Source organism: Bactrocera neohumeralis, chromosome 4 (genome assembly GCF_024586455.1).
Source record: "Bactrocera neohumeralis isolate Rockhampton chromosome 4, APGP_CSIRO_Bneo_wtdbg2-racon-allhic-juicebox.fasta_v2, whole genome shotgun sequence".
NCBI lineage: Eukaryota > Metazoa > Arthropoda > Insecta > Diptera > Tephritidae > Bactrocera > Bactrocera neohumeralis.
This window is the reverse complement of record NC_065921.1, coordinates 30555937-30576082: the sequence shown is the minus strand read 5'-3', so window position 1 is coordinate 30576082 and position 20146 is coordinate 30555937. Positions and strand designations below refer to the sequence as shown.

The following is a 20146-nucleotide window of genomic DNA, read 5'->3' as shown; positions in this document are numbered from 1 at the left end:
ATTATTTCTATTATATGGAAAATATTAAAAAAGACGGCTTTTATTTGAAAATACTATATGACAATCTTTCCTTTTGATAAATATTAAGCGATGTGAATTCTTGAATGACAATAACAGCTGTTTTTTGATCTTTCTAACGGCAGTGAGAACACTGTTGGGTTATGAAATGCTTAAATGTAATCTAATCTTTTAAATTTTCGGTCTGAACATGGTATAACCAAACATATTAATTAAGGTTTATTTGTTAACAAATACAAAAAAAATCTTAAATGACTTCATTACTTTCTAATACATCTTTTTTATAGTGTAATTTTTAATCTGTATATATATATTATATGTATATAAATATTCATATTAAAATTTGACTTTCTGGAAGTATAATGCACGCAACTGCTGACAATAAGCCGATTGAAGTGTACACCATAAATGCACTAAAAGCAGAACTTTGGAAAAGCACTTGAGAAACGAATGGTGTAGCCATTGCGCCTAATCGGGCTATAGTTGAACATCCTCCAACTCCCAATGAACGTAAATTGTTCGGATAGATATCAGGTGTATATATGTACGCAGCTTGAAAAAGTCCAGATATAACACCTCTTGCGAGAAATAGAACCGAAGTTGTATAAATGCGACTGAAAATAATAGTAATAAGGTCAATTTTTTCTTGCTTTAACAAATATGGTACAAAAATACGAAAATACAATGGAAAAAATTTATTTTTAATATTTAAAAAACCGTTAAAATGTAAATATTGTTAAAAAAAATTTCTTGAAATGAAATTATTGTCTCTAACAATTATGTATATGTATTTTAGAGTAGCAGTCTTTGCACCAAATAAAAATGATGTTCTATAAAACCACATATCTAATAAACTCTGACATACAATTGATTCACAATGCAGTAAAAAAGTAACATTTTACGCGGTCCTAATTTTTAGCTTGAAATTTATACGCATTTGTATTTTGACGTTAAAAGTACTTTACATAATTATAACTCAGTATACAGGGTCACAATTTTTGAAGCATGCTATAGACCTCTTACGTCGAGTAACACCTTGGAATTTCAGTTAAACTCAACTTCAAAAATTATTTCGAGCGAAATATTATTCTTTGAGGCAAAATATTTGACAAGTATTCTGTTATATTGATAAAGTTTTAAAGATTTTTTTAATCGTGAATTTTAAAAATTTACAAATTTGAATACGAAGAAAAGTACTTCATTATAAAAATAACTAGCCGACCTATTGTTTATGATTTTCTCTCAACTTTGCCCTGAGGAATGCGTTAAAATTATACCAGGTTTTTTTTCTAAACAAAAAGTACATTTAAAAGAAAAAAACTTTTTTCAATCGTTGGAAATTTGAAAATTCATGACACCAAAATTTTTCAAATTTTATCGAAATAAACAAATAGGTGTATAATATTTTGGGCTGCGATTTAGAATAGCATCCCCCGATTTCGGGGTTAAAATGGGTACGTACCGATGGAAGAGGTCCTCCAGATCAAGAATATATATATGTATATACTATATATGTAGTTTCCGCTGACTTATGGTTTTTGAGATATTTGCATTTAAAGTTCAAAAAATCAGCACTTATATTTGGGGGATGCTATTCTAAAATTTACCCATATTTTGTCTCAAGGAACAAATAAAAAATGTTTTGCAATGAAAACACTTTTGAATGTAAAAATATAAATATAAACCACTTAAGCGAATTGGATGATTCCTTCTTTGTTGGGTTTTTTATAAATATTTAACAAGATTTGTATATAATTTTATTTTATTACATATATTTGCTTGGGTAAATAAGGTATCTTTGGCACAACAGTTGGAAAGTCAGCCTCCATGGCGAAACTTCCCAAAATGGATTGAGGCTGATCGACTTCATCACCGCCTCTGTGCAGAAAAACGTCAACAAACACAAGGAAGGTTGTACGTTGAGAAGTTACAATCAGAATTGAAAGCTAAACGGTTTTCTATTCGACTTACACTTCTACTCTGAGAGCATTCATCAGCAACTTGGTATAATTGAACTGTTGACCGTCATTTCAATGTGCTAGCAAAACTATTGGTTTTCGGAATGGTCGAAAGAACAGCTGGTATGATGAGGACTGTCGTGTCGGAGTGGAGCAGATTGCCTACGTCGCTGTTGCTAACGACTAAAACCCGAACGGGGTAGGATAGAGACCGAGGGTAGAAGAGAGAAGCAAGACGAATATGCAGACAAAAAACGAAAGTGAAATGAGAGCTTGAGATTAAGCTAGCCGACAGAGGGGTTTCAAGACCAAAGAGGTGATCTAGTGGCTGATGTCTAGAGCATACTAAATAGGTGGAGAGAACATTTATACAGCCTCCTGAAATAGTCGAGCCTAGTGTGTGAAAGATAAGCAAATCGCTTGGACCTCATCAGTGTAGATTTACACCTGGAAAACCCACTATTTACCAGATATTCACCATGAGCCAAATCTTCGTAAAGAACCGTGAAAAGGAGATCTACACACACCACTTTTATAATACGAGCTCCAGAGCTAAATAGAGAAGGTACAATTTTATACGAGTATTTAGCTGCCGGCGTACGCCGATGATATGTATAATATATCAATGGCTTCAACAACCACTCCGTTAGTTCTTCTTTTTCCAGACTGGATAAGGAAGTGGTGTATGGATCTGCTTGTGAACGAGAACAGTACGAATTTTCTATTGTAATCAAACAAACAGTCGTTGCATTCGTGACTTGGCTCTCAAATACGTGACTTGACTCACAAATTCTAGAAGCCGCTCATCATTACCGTCCTGCTATATGGTGCTGGACAATGACAATATCTTATGTATAAGTCGGCGTTAGGAAGGATCGAAGGAAAGGATTTGCGGAATATTCAACTTTCTTTGTGCATTGGAAATAGGGAATACCGGAGTCGTCGGAGATATATGGCGACATTGACATATTGGCGTTAAACAGCGAGGAGAAGAAACGACTGGTGCGCTGTTGTGAACTCAGCTATAACCGCGGAAGCGGCGTTTGCGCCGGTAAGGAAGAAGAAGAGTGAGTGAGTGAGAATAACGTCAGACAACTTAAAACATAATATTTTTCATATAATAACCTCAATTTGTAATATACAATTATTGCTTCTTTTGCAATAGGTTTCGTCGTGTTATTTACTGTTTTTAAACATAAGAAAATTATTTTCAATGATGCGTCAAAAGTCAGACGAGTGCACATGTACCAAAAATGTGGTAAAAAAAATTTGATGAAAATTTTAGCCCTTAATATTACATTAAGAACTGGACCAAGGTATGTAAACATTTTCCATAGAAAATACACTACAATCGTGAGTTTTTATCTTTAAATTTACAGATCAGAGGTATTTATGGCATCGCTTTGATTTAAACGCATATTTAAATGACTGTTGGTCAGTTACAAAAGTGCCCAGTGCAATAAAATTTCACACCGGCGAGGAATTTGTTTATGATTTTCCATGAAATTTCACATTTTTTGTATTTACTGAAAAAAATTAATAGTTAAAAAATTTAAATGACAAATTTAAATAAGTGCCTGTTTATTTAAAGACATTTTTACCCAAAGGTGTTTTTTTGGATGACTGAAATTATTCAACAAAGAAGTTCGATTAAATCTTGTGTGAGAAATCAAAATTCTGGTGCCGACACATTTAGAATGTTGGAAAAGGCCTTGGGTGATAATTGTCTGTAGCGAGCAAGGGCTTTTAACTGTTACTAAATATTCAAAGAGGGTCGAGAATGCGTTGACGACGAACCACGATTAAGGCGACCATAAACATCAACTAATGATCAACATGTTAAAAAATGTAGGAATTGGTGCTCGATAATCGACCAAATCAAATAGGAGATCTTACTGGTATCGTTGGAATATTGGAAGGATCAGTGAAAATTATTTTGAAAGATCATTTGGACCTAAGACAAGTGAAAGGTCGGATTGGTTCCATAATCATACAACTTTTTCGAAAAATAGAGTCGCGTTAACGTTTTGGGAAACAATGCTTTCCGACTACCAGGATGTCAGAAACGTATTATTACTAGCCATGAGCCTTAGACTTATGCTTGCGACCCGGAAACAGACGACCAATCGGCTGAATATCGTTACAAAGGTGAGCTGAAGCCGAAAAAGGTTGCCGAAATCAAGTTTATTTTTCTTCGATTATCGTGTGGTGCTTTCCGAATTTCTCCCAGCCGGCCAAACTGTCGACAAGGAATACTTTTTGACTGTTAAGCGTTGTTTGTAACTCTTGGTTTTTGCACTAGGATAATGCCCTGATAATCAAGTTACTTGGTTGTCTCCGGATCGAAAAGTTCTTTAACAACATTGATCGTGATTGGATAATGATGGACGCCATGTCTAACAGTTGCCCATGGCGACGTCGAAATGGCAGTGGACGGAAATAGTGCCGACAGGTAAATCCGGATCGAAAAGTTTGTGTTGCAATGGATGGATTACATGTTTCCAGTGCCCTGACGACGTTGAGAAGCAGAGTGCCGACAAGTAAACTTTCCTGCTCTCTGCACACTTGTACTCCTTCTGATAGCACAACTGAGTATAAGGGAACTGTGGGACGGCATTTTAAGCTCCTTATCGAAAGAACACCTGTTACGATGAGGACTCAGTGAAGATGAGGTCGCAGTGAAGATAAAGCCTGCCTCGCAATGTTGCAATCAACCACACTGAGATGAGATGCCGAGAGTTGAAAAGGGAAGTGAGACGCAAATGGGTCAAACCACGTCAAGTGGTTCATGAAAATTTCCCAAAATCACCGATTTTGAAAATTAGCAGTTCATTAGGAAGGGGGTCAGACGCATACCGCGTGATATAAATATTTCGTCAAAGTTTTTTTTATTATTTTATTTAATTATTTTCTCATAAACTACTGGAGATAAATCGATGAAATTTTGTGAAGTCAAAGAAAAATGTTCGTGCTACATTATATGTAGATATTTTTTCACGATTCATTTGTTTAAATAATAATATTTTACATAATTTTTTGTTAAACAATTGAAATTTTTCATGTGTTCTTCACGGTAAAAAAACTGAAAAGTATGTGACAGCGGAAAGTGGAGTTTCTTGATATTAATTTGTTTTCAAATTTTCGTTGATGCTCCGCAATTAGCGGTCTGACTATGTGTGCAGTTGCTCCATCTTGCTGGAACCAAACGCTATTGTAAGTTATTACACTTTGTTTTTGTAGCACGATTCGCGCGCCACACTTTACAACCGCTTGGATATTTATACCGACATTAACATTTAGACTTTATTCGTAAATAATAATTTCACTGTATTGAATAGTTTTTTTATAATAGCATTTAAAGTATGTATACCATAGCTACAGCAACGCTATATGTGTTATGTATATTTACCTCTCACTAAGCGAAAGTATTGACATGCAGACAGAAAAGATTATGAACTGTAAAGTCATTGTTTTCTTTTTTCCATGTCGTTTGATTACAGCTATTGTCAAAAATATACCGGGAAATTCAGAAAATGTGATCCACATTAAATCCATAAAATCCTTTGTATTAAAAGAGCTACAATTCTGACTGGGCGTCGCTTTACCTTTATCGCTAAGAAAGACTTCTGCAGATATTAGTACTAATCCGTAATAGCAAAAAGCACAAGACATCCATAGAAACCAGAGAATTAATGTTATTTTTCTTAACTCGGGTTTAAACAAAGTTTTCAGTTGATGTTGTGGATTGGCTTCATAATCACTTGTTAACCTTCCAATAAGCATTTGACGATTATTATCCTTGGCAATCTTTAAGTAAAAAAAGCGTAAAAGTAAAATTATATAGATATAATTTAAAGTCAATTAAAATTTTACCAAAATTACATATTTTACGTAATACATATAATAATAAAACGGGTTTGTTAATAAAAGATATGTAAGATATACAAGGTCTGTCGCAAAAGAAACTGTTTCTGGTGGCGCCACCTATTGGTGGGTATATGAAATAAAAAGTTTGATCTCTTGTTGACATTTCGTAAAAATTTTAAGACAATTGGATAACTACAATCGATGTTATCGATCAAAAAGTGACAGCAGCTTTGGGTCATCGGTCGTAAATGCATTTTGAACAAAGAGCAAATATTAAATTTTGTTTTAAACTTGGGAAAACGTTTACTGAAACATTTCAAATGATGAAAAAAGTTTATGGTGATCAGTGCCTATCCCGTAGTAATGTGCATGAGTGGTTTAAGCGATTCCAAGAAGGTCGTGAGGACCTCTGTGACGATCAGAAGTCGGTCGTCTTCAGAAGTCAAATATAAAGACAATGCTGATTTGTTTTTACGATTCCGAGGGTATTGTACACCGAGAGTTCGTCCCATCTGGCCAAACGATTAATGCTGTGTTTTACCTTGGTGTTAGCGTCTTTTGAAGCGTCTTTTCGGTTGACGCTTGTCACTGATTTTTTGACAAAAAACTGTATATTAACCATTAATCACTCACCCTACTCACCTGATCTCGCAACTCGATTTTTACCTATTTGGAAAACTTCATTTGCACTGGTTTCAGGACATTTCATCTATCCAAAAGGCGACGACCGATATTCTCAAGAGCATTCCGAAAAATGACCTTAAACACTCATTTGAAATGCTAATTGACCGGGCTAAACGCTGTATCGAAGCACAAGGAAACTACTTTGAATAAAAAAATATAACTTTTGAAAAATATTAATTTTTTGTTGATTTTTTTTAACTGCCCTGTTTCTTTTGCGACAGACCTTGTATATACTTTATAGGGCCTCCGACGCTTCCTTCTGGGTGTTACAAACTTCAAGGCAAATTTAATATACCCTGTTCAGGGTATAAAAAACAAATATGTATGTAGAATGTTCCCACCACTAAGGAAATAAATATGTTAATACATTTCAAAACATTTTGTAATAAATTTTTATTAATAAAGTAAAATATTCATGTATAAGAAGTTCAGATTCATAAATCATAAACTTAAATGAAATTGGTATTAGATATTAGTACATATACAAAATTGAAAAAATTAGTTTTGTTGCTGGAAAAATTGACGGATTATTGATTGCTTCCATTTAAAAGAATGTGAAGTCTCTAAGTTGTGCAATTTCATTTCAATTAAAGAGCGTTGCTAATGGAACAAGCTCAAACAGTTCGACATTTTAAATTTGTATAAACCCAGATTTTAAATTTCTCATTTTTGTCCCAAGAAGCTTTAACAAAATACAGAGCATCGGAATCAAGTACATTTATTGTTTTGATAATCTGATGCGGATTTAGCTGGATTCATATTTGATCTAAAATATAAGGACCACTCTGTCATAATTTCTATTGTCATCCACGCCTTTTTGTTCGATTTCCAATCAATTGGTAAATCGGTAATTTGTATGTGTTTAAAAGCTCTCGGACTGCCTGTTTTTCCAATGACTAATAGCTTTCCTTTTTTTATACATACACAGGCGAAAGCTTATAGAATGGCAGAAATTACATTAAGAATGCCATAGAATGAGGGAGACTCAGGGCAAAAGGCCAGGCATTAGGGTTTCCTAAATATTCTACTACTAAAACGGCCAAATGCCTTAGAAAAGGCAAGTGTGTTGCCGTGTTATGCCATCCAATTTATTACTTTAAGTACGTCGATCAGGTGATCTCAGCTGTTGACGACCATATGATTCTTTTGTTACTTGTATGATTCTACAATGCACACAAGTGATCGTTTACAACTAATGTTTATCAAAATAGTACAGGCTAAAAAACCCATTTCTAAAGTAACGGTTAATCGCAGTAGCTCCGGCATTTTTTGTCTATGAACAAAATACGGGGAATCGCAGCTTAACGCACATTACTTGTCTGACAGTGAAAAGCAAAAAGTTTGATGAAGTATGGGAATATGATTTCTTCTTTGCTTGTTTATAAATTTGTAAATAGTTATGAGAAAACTGTACAACAATTTGAAAGAGGGAAGAGAGCAACTCACCCACACAAACACTAAATTATGGTTGTATGCGTTTGCTGACCAATGATTTAAAAACTTGATAAAGCAAGAGAAATGGTGAAGTTTAAGAAAGAGTTGTCCGCTCATGGGAAATGTTTCGTAATAAAAAAGTGACCGCGTCCACCCAAGGGAGCGTCCGATTAGGAAAGCATGATTCGTTCCTGAAACAAGGCGACAATATTGGGATTAGAAATTTATCCGCTTAAGAGAGCTGTCCGGCTATAAGAGCTGTCCGCATGGAGAGTTTTCACTGTATTTATATATACCAACTTAGGACTGTCCTTAATTACTTTGCCAAATTTGAGCGCAATATGTCAATGTTTGTATACAGCAGCTACTTAAGTTGGTATACTTCAGTAGTTCGTTGCGATTTTTACAAACAGATAAAAATATCGAACAAAAAATTTGTCTCAAATTTTGTATTTCTAACCAAATTACGTTAGCGGAATCGTTGCCAAAAATCCTTATGGTGATTCGGTTTTATTAAAAATACAAGCCTACGAGTGAAGGATATTGTTTTTGAAAAGCGTCAGGCAAGTTTTAGAGAGATGGCAAGATAGCTAGACATCTCTCGCGAGTCCGTTCGAAAGATTTTGGTGAATATTTTGCGTATAAAACGCGTTCTTGCTCGACTCCTCTCGATAAAGCTGGTTTTTTTCAAAAATGGGACCGTAAACCGGTCTCTTTGGACATGTTTGATCGTGCGAATTGCAATCCGGTTGTATAAAAGAAAGTTGTTGTTAGTTACACCATTTATAACTCAAGAACGGCTGAACCGATTTGGCTGAAAATTGGTGGGGAGGTAGTTTAGAACCAGGGTAAGGACATAGGCTACTTTTCATTTCTTTATATTTGAGTCCAATACAACTCATAAAAACAAAAATTATATTTCAAATCATAAGCATTTGTTAAAACTTCGTGTTTGTAGAAATCATTTGAGAATTTCATTTCTTCAAAAAAAAAAAAAAAAAAAAAACAATAAAAAACATCACATCTATATACATATGTACATACATATATATAAGAATGTTGTGTTAGTTACACCATTTATAACTGGACTGAAAATTGGTGGGAAGGCACTCAACCACGTCTCAGAATCAGTTATTCGTTGTTTTTGTTGGATTATGAACTTTTCACAGAGCTTTCGCCTCTTTAGATCATCATTGTCCTCAGTGCTCATTTCGCCTGTTTACAGCTTAGCAAATATCTTATCAACGGTGGATTTCCCTGAACCCAAATTCAACAGTATCTCCCCCGAAAAACAATGCTTTATTAACACATGAAATGCTTTATGATCCATTTTTTTATAAACTAACACAAGTTGCTTCACAAAAATGCTATATCTCATTAACTAATAGTTATAATCCAGCTAATAGAAATCATATATGTAGATGGTAGTAGTAGTATTATCTATGTATGTATGTATCAGCCACAGTGAAGCGTGGACGGGTTCTCTATTAAATATATTTTTAACGCGTATTCATGGCATGTAACTGTTATACAAATATAAAAAAAATAAAATGATTGCATACAATAAAAGTTTTCTTACCTGTTCTAAAACTCGGACTGCTTTATCATAATTACCATTTATTGTGTGGAACCTGGCCGACTCTGTAATCCACTGCAAATAAAAAGATTTATTCGGTAAGAAGTAATTCTGTGAGCAATTAATGAAATAAATACTATGAGTTGAATACCCTTGAAATAAAGGTTACTTTTAACTGTTAATAAGTGTTATAAATAGTATTACCCACACAACTGACTTATAATTATAAAAGTACTGACAACAGTATTAACTTTCTCTGCAGGAATATGCGTACAAATATTTACATACATACATACTATATAATGGGTTGTCAAAAAAGTCTTGCGGTATTTTTATTGAATTTTTTTAAATTGAAATTGAAATGAATTTTTGATGACTCATGCCCGGCTCTTGACCGATGCTACGGCTGCTACTATGCCGGTCTCTTTCGACCAATTTAGCGATTTTATCGCAACTTTCGACGACAGGCCTTCCGGAGCGTGGCGTATCTTCGACCACCTCTACACCAGAACGAAAATGTTGAAACCATCGTTGTGCGGTGGAAATGGAAACAGTATCGGGTCCATAAACTGCACAAATTTTATTGGCGGCTTGAGATGCATTTTTGCCTTTATCGTAGTAGTACTGTAAAATATGCCGTAGTTTCTCTTTATTTTGCTCCATGTTTGCGACGCTATAATTCACGAATAAAACTAGACTTCGCTGCGGCCCGAAATATGGCTACCAACATTAGAAAATTTTTCAAGCTGCCTGGCTGTCTCCGGATCGAAAAGCCACCAACCAGACCGAACATGTTGTAATAGACCGAAGACACATCTCCAGTGTTCATTGCGCATTGATTCGGACCACCATCTTGTTGCAGCTAAACACGCACGTCAACAAAACACAAGAAAGGATCGACGTCGAGAAGCTGCTGTCACAACAGACAGTCGAACGATTTTCTACTCGATTTGTACTCCAGCTCTCTGAGAGCACTTATCATCAACTCGGTATAATGCAACTGTCGGACAGCATTTATGCTGCAAACGAAACCGTTGGAAAAGGCAAAAGAACAGCTGAAAACAGACCAAAACAAGGGCGGGATGGGATAGATACCGAGAGTTGAAGAGGCATTGGCAGACAAAAATTCTACGAAACTAAATGATATCATTGACCTCAGCAACCGCGCCGTTAGTTCTGCTTTCTCCAGACCGGATAAAGTTGCGAAACAAATGGGTGTGGTAGTGATCGACGGCAAGACGAAATATCTCCAGTCATCAAACAAACAGTCGTCGCACTAGACTCCCACATCACTGTTGACAGTCATAATAACACCAACGACAATGAAAAACCACGCAGAAAAGCTTTTGCCAACAGATGCTATGACAACATCTGAGAGTCGGCGTTTTTGCGCATTGGCAACGGCGGTTACCGCAGTCGATGGAACGATGAGCTGTACGAGCGATGACAGCGGCCACTCTGGCTAGGTCATGTCGTCCGAATGGATGAAAATACTCCAGCTCTGAGAGTAGAGGAAGAGGAAGACCTCCACTTCTATGGAAAGACCAGATGAAAAAAACCTTGGCTACACTTGGAATCTCCAATTGGTCCTACGTTGCGAAAAGAAGAAACGACTGACGCGCTGTTGCTAACTCGGCTATAATCGTGTAAGCGGTGTCTAGGCCAGTAAAGAAGAAGAAGCAAACGTACTTGATTTTTACAAATTTAACACACCTATTGTTTTCCATTCTAATGGCTGATTGTGTCAAGTTTGTTCCCATTTTTTCGGCGAACGGCGTTTTTAGTTTACAATTTCTTTGACTGGAGATAAGACTCAGCTACAATAATGTCGCTTATTTTCATAGGTAGCTCAGTTAATTGTTGAAGACACTGAATATCGAAAGTGACTCCAATCAGTTTTCTTGTTGTGTAAACGGTATTGAGAGTGTAAGTCAGCTATGTGTGATTAACACTGCGAAGTGATCAGATGATTATTCACAGCATGTAGTACATGTATTGTCATTTATATTGCTGCTTTTTGGTACCGTATCAGTGGGATACGTCGGAAAGACTGAAGAGGAGAAGAGAAATAAGGAGATTTAGACTTTGTTATAGCCGTATAGAGTTGTCTGCCCTAGCGAGTAATGAGATTTCGCATTGTAGTCGCCTCCTGCTATTAATCGATTGTGTATCTGGGAGGGCTATTTACCGCTGAGATGGCGGTTGGGCCATTAGAGTCACCAATATATTATTGATAGGATCTGAAAATAGCTCTGTATCATTAATTTTGAGTAGGATTTTAATTTTCAACGCGTTCTTTCAAACCCCATTTGCGTTGCAAAACATCATTTTCATTGAATTAAAAAGAGAAAGAGTGACGAGTAAATTCGTCACTGATAAGATTTGTTGCATAACTTCTTTAAGTAGTGAGATCACCTAGCGCATAGCGATTGAGGGTGCATGTGGTAGGAAATTGAATTTTCAGATTGTTTTGATGACTAAGCCAATACTGGTCCTGTTTAACTTGTTTTTGGGAAGGTTTGGGAGTATTTGCTGCCATGGGATCGTTTTCTTGGATCGACAGTATAATATCCCTACCTGAAGAGGACTTACTACTGAGGTTTGAGAATTGGATGCTTCTTGTTGATTTTGTAAACTGAGGTTCATACTGCTATGTTTTGTTGTCGTTGTTGGAAAAGCAGCAGAGTTTTTTGCCTCTAGGTGTTTACTAAATATGTTATTGCTTGTCTAATTGTATTTGTTGTTGTTGCTGCTGCTATATGTGGTCTTCGTCTTTGTGTGGGTAGTGGTCTGCAGACGTATTTGGAACGTAGGGATTTTCAGATTAATTTTATTATTAATATTTTCTTTTGGCTGACTCGTTTTTGATATGTTTTTTTCTCGTTCTAAAAGTAAGACTTATTTTGTTTTTGGTGCTCTGTGCAAGAAAAGTGACGCAAAGATTATGAGGCTAAGTCCTTACTAGAATCTCTTGTCCGGAGGTGTCCATTACTATTACGATACCCTGCGCCAATTACAGTTAGTTATGACACTTTATAAGTTTTCAAATAAGTTTTTTGTGGACTGGAATACCAAGTTTCATCAATATATTTCAAGCTTGCACGAACGGATGGTCGGACAAACAGACAGTCACTCAACTAGTTTCGTAATTCTGATCACTCATATAATGGTTTATCAAAAAAGTCTTGCGGTATTTTTATTGAATTTTTTTTTTTTATTGAAATTGAAATGAATTTTTGATGACTCATGCCCAGCTCTTGTCTTGTTACGGCTGTTACTATGCCGGTCTCTTTCGACCAATTCAGCGATTTTATCGCAATTTTCGACGACAGGCCTTCCGGAGCCTGGCGCATCTTCGACCACCTCTACACCAGAATGAAAACGTTGAAACCATCGTTGTGTAGTGGAAATGGAAACTGCATCGGGTCCATAAACTGTACAAATTTTATTGGCGGCTTGAGATGCATTTTTGCCTTTACGTTGCAGTACTGTAAAATATGCCGTATTTTCTCTTTATTTTGCTCCATGTTTGCGACGCTATAACTCACGAACGACTTAAAAGAAACGACAATCAATCAAACACGTTTTAGCGCGTGAAATGAGCTCCCAAAAAGGTATAGCATGACCCGATGCGACGAATAAAACTAGAACTACGCGCTTTCAGCGCCAACTGGCGAAAATACCGCAAGACTTTTTTGACGACCAATATATATACATATATGTATATACATAACCCTATATCTATGTCCATTAGTTTTAGGTGAACAAAACTATTTTACTCTTTAGCAGGATGTTGCAAGAGTATAATAAATGTTATCTTGCACTTACATATACAATATATCATGAAGTTGAATGGCTTAATCTAAACCTTAATAGTTCTTTCATTTTCAAAAAATTTTAGTAAAATGTAAAAATATATATTTTTTAATTATAAAAAACTTCAATATTTTTTTGGTTCAGATAGTTTAATTTTTCCATAAGCTTAAGCAGATATAGAGATTAATTAAACCGTTTAATAGGTTAAATATTTTTACTATGTGCGCAATGAGACAGTTTTTTCAACTAATTTAATTTCAAAAGATTTTAGTTTCTTTAGATTTTTTATTATTTTGAAAAGTCAATTTATCTTTCACGAAAATTCATTGTTAGAAGTAAATTTCCACACATTTCATCTTTACACACTATTAATTTGGAGTTGAATATTGTTGTATGGAAAAAGTGAAAAGTTTAATAAAATATTCTTACAATATACAATATGCCTAGAAGTTGTTATATGAAGAGAATAAGTGTATATATTTACCGGTGTAAGAGAAGTAAATAGCAGCAATGGTGCCGTTGAGAAGCCCAAAAGCCATCGCCAGCCAAAGTTTGGATATATCGCTAGGGCTAAAGCAATTTCAAAGCAGGCCCCTAAAGCCCAAAAACACTGTAAATAAAAAATGTATCACTAAAATTATTGAAGAAATATCAAGATCTTTTTTAAATTTAGTTGAATTTATTTAGTATTGAATAAAAATAACACTTAAATAGATAGCGCTTGTTAACTCTCTTTTTTAACCTTTATTAAAAAATCAATAGCTCGTAGCTAGCAAATATCGATGTCGTGGCACCTTTCTTAAAAATTCATCGCCTAATAAATCGCTAATTCGTTACGAGTTCTATATTGTCGAATTTGTATGCTATGTACCAACAGAAACGACGCGAACAACTTAATGCAGAGGATATTACCGTTGTAATTTCTACCATTTTCGGTACTCAAAGCGACCGATAGTGTTTTTTGTGCTATTAGTGATTATTGCTATTCTCTCACACCTTCATTTTCGTAAGAGCACGTATTAAAGAGTGTTTATATTATTGAACAGTGCATAACAAGAGATATGCCCCAGGTCCTCCTGGGTAATAACAGGTTCGCTCTGTTATCAACAAGTCCCAAATCAAAAAGAAAAAGTGTCAAGCATTTCCCATTAACGATTTCCAAGTGTTCCTCCAACAACAAAAGATGAGCTGCAAAAGCTGGCAACTTTTGGGTCATACAACAAAACGTTGTACTAAAGCCCCTGTTCGCGACAAGTGCGCTGTGCCCCCTCACCAACCCACCCCTTGTACTCGTTCCTTTTGCATTAACAGTTCAGGTAATCACTCATCTTCTGACAAAATATGTCCCAAATTTATACAAAAGAAACAAATAATGATCAAAAAAACAGACAGAAAGTGCTCCATGCGAGAAGAAAAAAACTCAGTTTACTCCTCTCAGTGAAAACTCCGCTACCAGTATTACAAAAAAATACCACCAACAACTTAAAAGAAAGTAAGAAATTCTGCAAATTCCTTCTACAGAAAATATTCCGTCCATTACAAATAACAAAACTACCACCAATATACTTGCATATAACGAAACACAAAAAAAAGAAATAAACGAAGACAATTACAACACAGCAAATATACATAATAAATACAACAATAGCAGTATCAGCCGAGGTTTTGGATGACATGTTTGAAAATACATTCATATTCGGATTTTTAAATTCGCGCAACATGTTGCCACAGAATATTCTTGTTTTGTAATAAGAGTATTTTTCGTTTATTATTGTTGTCAAGTTATATTAGAAATTATTTTTGACTTTTTACTTTCTTCTTCTTAATTGGAGTAGACACCGCTTACGCGATTATAGCAAAGAATGCTTTCGTTGAGCGCAAAAATGTTCATGCACGATCAATACCCGAACTATTAGCACATTCGGCTCAAGCGCTCAAAATGGCATTCGTAAATGTTTTCGCTACTGAGCTAAATTCAGCTCAATTGCGGTAAATTCGTTTGCTTGCTGAGTTTATTCACGCTCGTGTTGAAACAGCTCTACTCAAGCGTTCGCTCATTCGGCTCAACAATGATCGTGTTGAATGAAAACAAAAACACAAAAGAGCAAACTCAACGCATATGAATAAACTCACTGTGCTTGAATAAAAGCGCCGTCTCCTTAAGCAATTTGCAGCACTTACATACATACATTTGTTTGTTTAAATTTGAAGAATTTTTTGGCATATATTTTAAAATATTGTTACAGGATTGGCAGTATATATGTAAATCCATTCCAAATAGTGCCATCCTCTTTAATAATTTCAGATAATATATTCCAAACATGGCTCCTTCCCTTATGTCGGGCTGACAATGTGTAGGCGTTTGTACGTATTTTTTCTAAAATATCTTCTTGCTCCATATCGACGGGATGACAAATACATACTAAAATATAAGTTGTGTACCAAATTCTTAGTGCAATGCATGTGACACATAAGCTGATCGCGAACAAAGCATACAAAAACTATATACATACCAGAGAACTGCAAACCTCACTTTTTCCTTAAATCAGCTCATACACAAAAGTTTCTATTCAATTCCAATCACTGAGCGAAAGTGAGCTAAAAATTTCGTAAAGTGAGCGAGCATGAGCTAAATATTTCGTGAAGTGAGCAAACGTGAGCAAAGCATTTCGGACCGAAGGCTCACATTGTACGCGAATGAGCGATTCGGCAACATGAGCTGATTTTTACTCAACGCTGTGTTTCGCTCAGTGATTGGACTTGAATAGAAACTTTTGCGTATGAGCTGATTCAAGGAAAAAGTGAGTTTTACAGTTCTCTGATCAGCATATTATTATTATTCTATAATTTTGTATACATACATATATGTACATATGTATGTATAAACAATTTAATAAACAGAGCCTTCAACTAATAGTCAATGCTGTAGTTGAAGTCAGATTTAGTTGTTCCTATTAATAGGCTAGCCAGTCAAAAACGCAGAATCGTGGGTCGTGTCAGCTGGCACGACCTATCTTATGGGCGCGCAATGTAACTGCACAGTCAAAAACGCTACTCCCTTCTCTCTTTGACGTGGGATGACGTGAGAATTCACGACATTTGGATTTTTGCCGTGGAAACGTGTCAGCTGATTGCTCTCTCACAACGCAGGGTTGCCAATATCGATACACTGTAGTAATTATCAACTTTTATAATTCAATCTGTTCAATATGTTTCAATATGTTTGAAATTTTCATAAAATACCTCAAAATCAGAGTCGAATGCTATTATTTATAAATATGTATATAAACTATTTTTGATAGTTTGTTTTCAGTTTTGGTATTTTATATTGTAAAAAATTGTAATTGAAAACAAAGATGTGCTCAAAACTATATATGCGTATTGGGCAATGGCAACATTATTCAAATGTAAACGAACAAAGATGGCTGATTTCTGCGTTTTTACTATGTTTTTGAGTGTGCACACATTTTGCCGATAAGGAAGGAAAAGGAAGGAAGGGAGTAGCGTTTTTGACTGGCAAGCCTTCGTCGTCGAAATATTTTTTTTTTCTAAATTGGTATAACTGTCGGTGACACCTGTGCGAAATGTCACATCAAAATAATCATTACTGTCTAGTATACGCTTCTGATGTACATAAAGTGCATCCGACGCATTTAAGATGAGTGAAATTATTCAACAAAGAAGTTCCATTAAATATTGTGTGCGGAATCAAATTTCTGGTGCCGAAACGCTTAGAATTTTGGACCTTCGGCGATAATGATTTGCCGCGAGCAAGTATTTTTGATTGGTAAAAAATATTTAAAGAGGGTCGAGAACGCTTTGACGACAAACCACTTCCGGGGCGGCCATCAACATCAATTGGTGATCTACACGTCAATAAAATGAAGAAATTGGTGCTTGGGAATCAACGATTAACAGTCAAAGATCTTACTGGTATCGTTTGAGTATGGGAAGCATCAGTGAAAACAATTTTGAAAGATCATTTGGGCCTAAGAAAAGTGAAAGTACGATTAGTTCCAAAATCACTCAATCTGTGAAATAGTGCTTTACGACTATCAGGATCTCATGAAACGTATTATTACTGGCGAAGAGTCTTATATCTATGCCGAAATCGAAAAAACTATGTCAAAAATCAAGGATATGTTGACAGTTTTCTTCGATTATCGAAGCCAAACTGTCAGCAAGGAATACTATTGGTTTTTGCACCACGATAATTCACCGTCACATACTACATTGATTCTTCATGAGTTTTTCGCCAAATTTTCAAATAATATCGTGCCGCAACCACCGTATTCGGCTGATTTCAGCCGCTTTGAGCCAATTGAAGACATTAAACGTGAATTACTAAGCGCATTGAAAGCTATTCTGGACAGTTGACTTTAACAAATATTTCGAGGATCGGAAAAAAAGTTGGCTAGATTTTGAGGAAAAAATTAAGAATTTTAAAATTATGAACAAAGTCCTACAATTTTCTGCTCATAGTAGTACATAAGTTGTTCAAAATTTAAGAAGAGAAAGATATTGACCGTACATGCGCCAACTAGACACTGTATAAAGTGGAACATACTCTGCTTAAGTCTGCATTAGCAAAGTTAAAAGGACTTGTTGGAAAGTGTTCTGCGAAAGCGTAGAACCATTGTATAAAATAATAAAAGTTCATTCAGCGACCATTAAGGGGGAGCCTGATTTAGAAGCTAAAAAAAACATTTTTTTATTTTTTTTTTTTTGCTTAAATCTCTTTAAAAATAATCTAAGAATATGTCCCCAAAATTTTAGATGGGAATTTGAAATATTTTCCAAGCTAGAAGGAAAATAGTGACCGAACGTCTAGCAGATATATGAGCGATTAGGCAGAAAGCGAAAACTTTGACGCGCGATTTCTCGGTTTTTCATTTTTACGATTTTTCTTAATTGGCGGGCAGGATAGAAAAAAAACTAAACGTCGTATGGAATTGGGGCAAAGTTTATTATCTTTGGCATTAAATTATTTTCTATTTAAACTAAAAAAAACTAAGAAAAGTCAAGTTTGAACATATTTTTAAACAACATAAAGTAAAATTTTTTTGGTCAAAAACCACTTGTTTTAATTAAAAAAAAAAAATTCTAAAGTTTTACACTTTTTTTTGGAATTTTTTTAGTTTATTTTGAAGGTAAATTATTAAAAAATATGAAGCTCTTTGAATTTTTTGTTTCCGATAGAAATTGCGACCTGCATCCTGTCCGCCGTCCGACAAATGCACATGCGAGATGCATCGGACAAATGCTTCCCAAAGGCAGAATATCAAAGATTTCGTATCCAAAAAATTTGTGAACGATGTTTAAATATAGGTAACTATAAACCCTAGAAATTTCGTTTTAATCACTTATTTCTTTCCTTCCCAAAAAAATCCTAAAAAAAAAATAGATTTTTTGATGTCTGTAAACCAGGCCCCCCCTTAATCAGTCTTCCTTACCTCTTTCGAGGACAAATGAGTTTACAGAAAGTTTTACCTTTGGAGTTATAGTTACTTACATCCATTAGAATTACGCATTTTCCTTTATGTTTTGAAGGGAGAAATTCTGCATACAACGTCACACTGTAAATAAGAAAAAAAAAAACAATAAGGTATTTAATATAATATGTTATATTTGCTTCTTAAATGTAAATTACTTAAAATAAAAGAAAACTCAGATTTCTAACTGGCTTTTTAATTTGTAATAAAGCTTTATGCTTTCCCAAATTGTTTGAATGAGTAATGCCATGTTCAGACCGAAAATTTAAAAGATTAGATTATATTTAAGCATTTCATAACCCAACAGTGTTCTCACTGCCGTTAGAAAGATCAAAAAACAGCTGTTATTGTCATTCCAAAATTCACATCGCTTAATATTTATCAAAAGAAAAGATTGTCATATAGTATTTTGAAATAAAAATACGGCTTTTTTAATATTTTCCATATAATAGAAATAATGGATGCATTTTTTCATTTGTTAAGTCGATTTTCAGATGAAATTAGATTCATTGCTTTAAAAAAAATTTGTTTGTTTACATTTTTTCCCCTTTGTATTGTCCAAATCAGCTGTGACAATGTAAAAGATTTCCAGTGCTGACAAGAAGATTGCGCAAAATCAGAGTCGCACAGAGAGATTTAGCATGGATCAGTTTCAAATCATTTCAATGAAGTGATTTGGAACTGTCATTTTTGTATGGCGAAATCTTGATAAATTTTTAAGATTAGTGGGATAATCCATTCAACAGCCGAAATCGTGTGATTAAGTGTCGGTCTGAACATGGTATAAACTTAAATTTTTTACTTCGCTTTGCATCACAAATTTGTTTTGACAGAGAAATCTGATATGTGTACTTGACAGCAGCCAAGCAAAATGCTTGCATCCGCTTTGCCAAACAACAGTCGCCATTTTTTTGGAGAGAAACACTGAAAGCAAACAAAATTCATGGCGGCATACACTTTGTTTTATGCGCTTCGTACTTTTAGAAGCTTAATTAAAGGCTTTCATAAATACTTAGTAACATAAATTGACTGATTTATACTTTTATAGCAAATAAGTGATTCGCTTTTAAAGCCACAACGGCTACCAAACAACTACCAAACGTTGTTTCACCAAAATATTTTAATTATCATTTGAAGGACGTAATTCATTTTCTTTTTTCATTCAGACTTTCTTTACTTTAACACTTTTTTCCTGTAATCGGAGATTCAAATTCTGGGATTGTTTGTTTTTTTTTGCAAAGGAGGAGTCACTATTTCTTTTAAGTATGAAACTGCCACTTTTAGATTTTTATTGATGTCGC

General features: G+C 34.9%; 1 protein-coding gene across 3 annotated transcripts in view; it reads right to left on the bottom strand.

The window, feature by feature from the left end:
* LOC126756574 (synaptic vesicle 2-related protein) overlaps positions 1-20146 on the bottom strand; it is a 49997-nt gene continuing 29851 nt past the window's right edge. For 2 of the 3 annotated variants that reach the window (XM_050469759.1, XM_050469758.1), the window contains 5 exons: positions 18866-18929; positions 13838-13963; positions 9541-9612; positions 5386-5783; positions 1-632 (listed from right to left, as the gene is read on the bottom strand). In XM_050469759.1, coding sequence (XP_050325716.1) covers positions 350-632; positions 5386-5783; positions 9541-9612; positions 13838-13963; positions 18866-18929 — 943 coding nt within the window. In that variant the 3' untranslated portion in view covers positions 1-349. The remainder of the gene's footprint in view (positions 633-5385; positions 5784-9540; positions 9613-13837; positions 13964-18865; positions 18930-20146) is intronic. The other variant, XM_050469760.1, reaches the window with a different exon arrangement.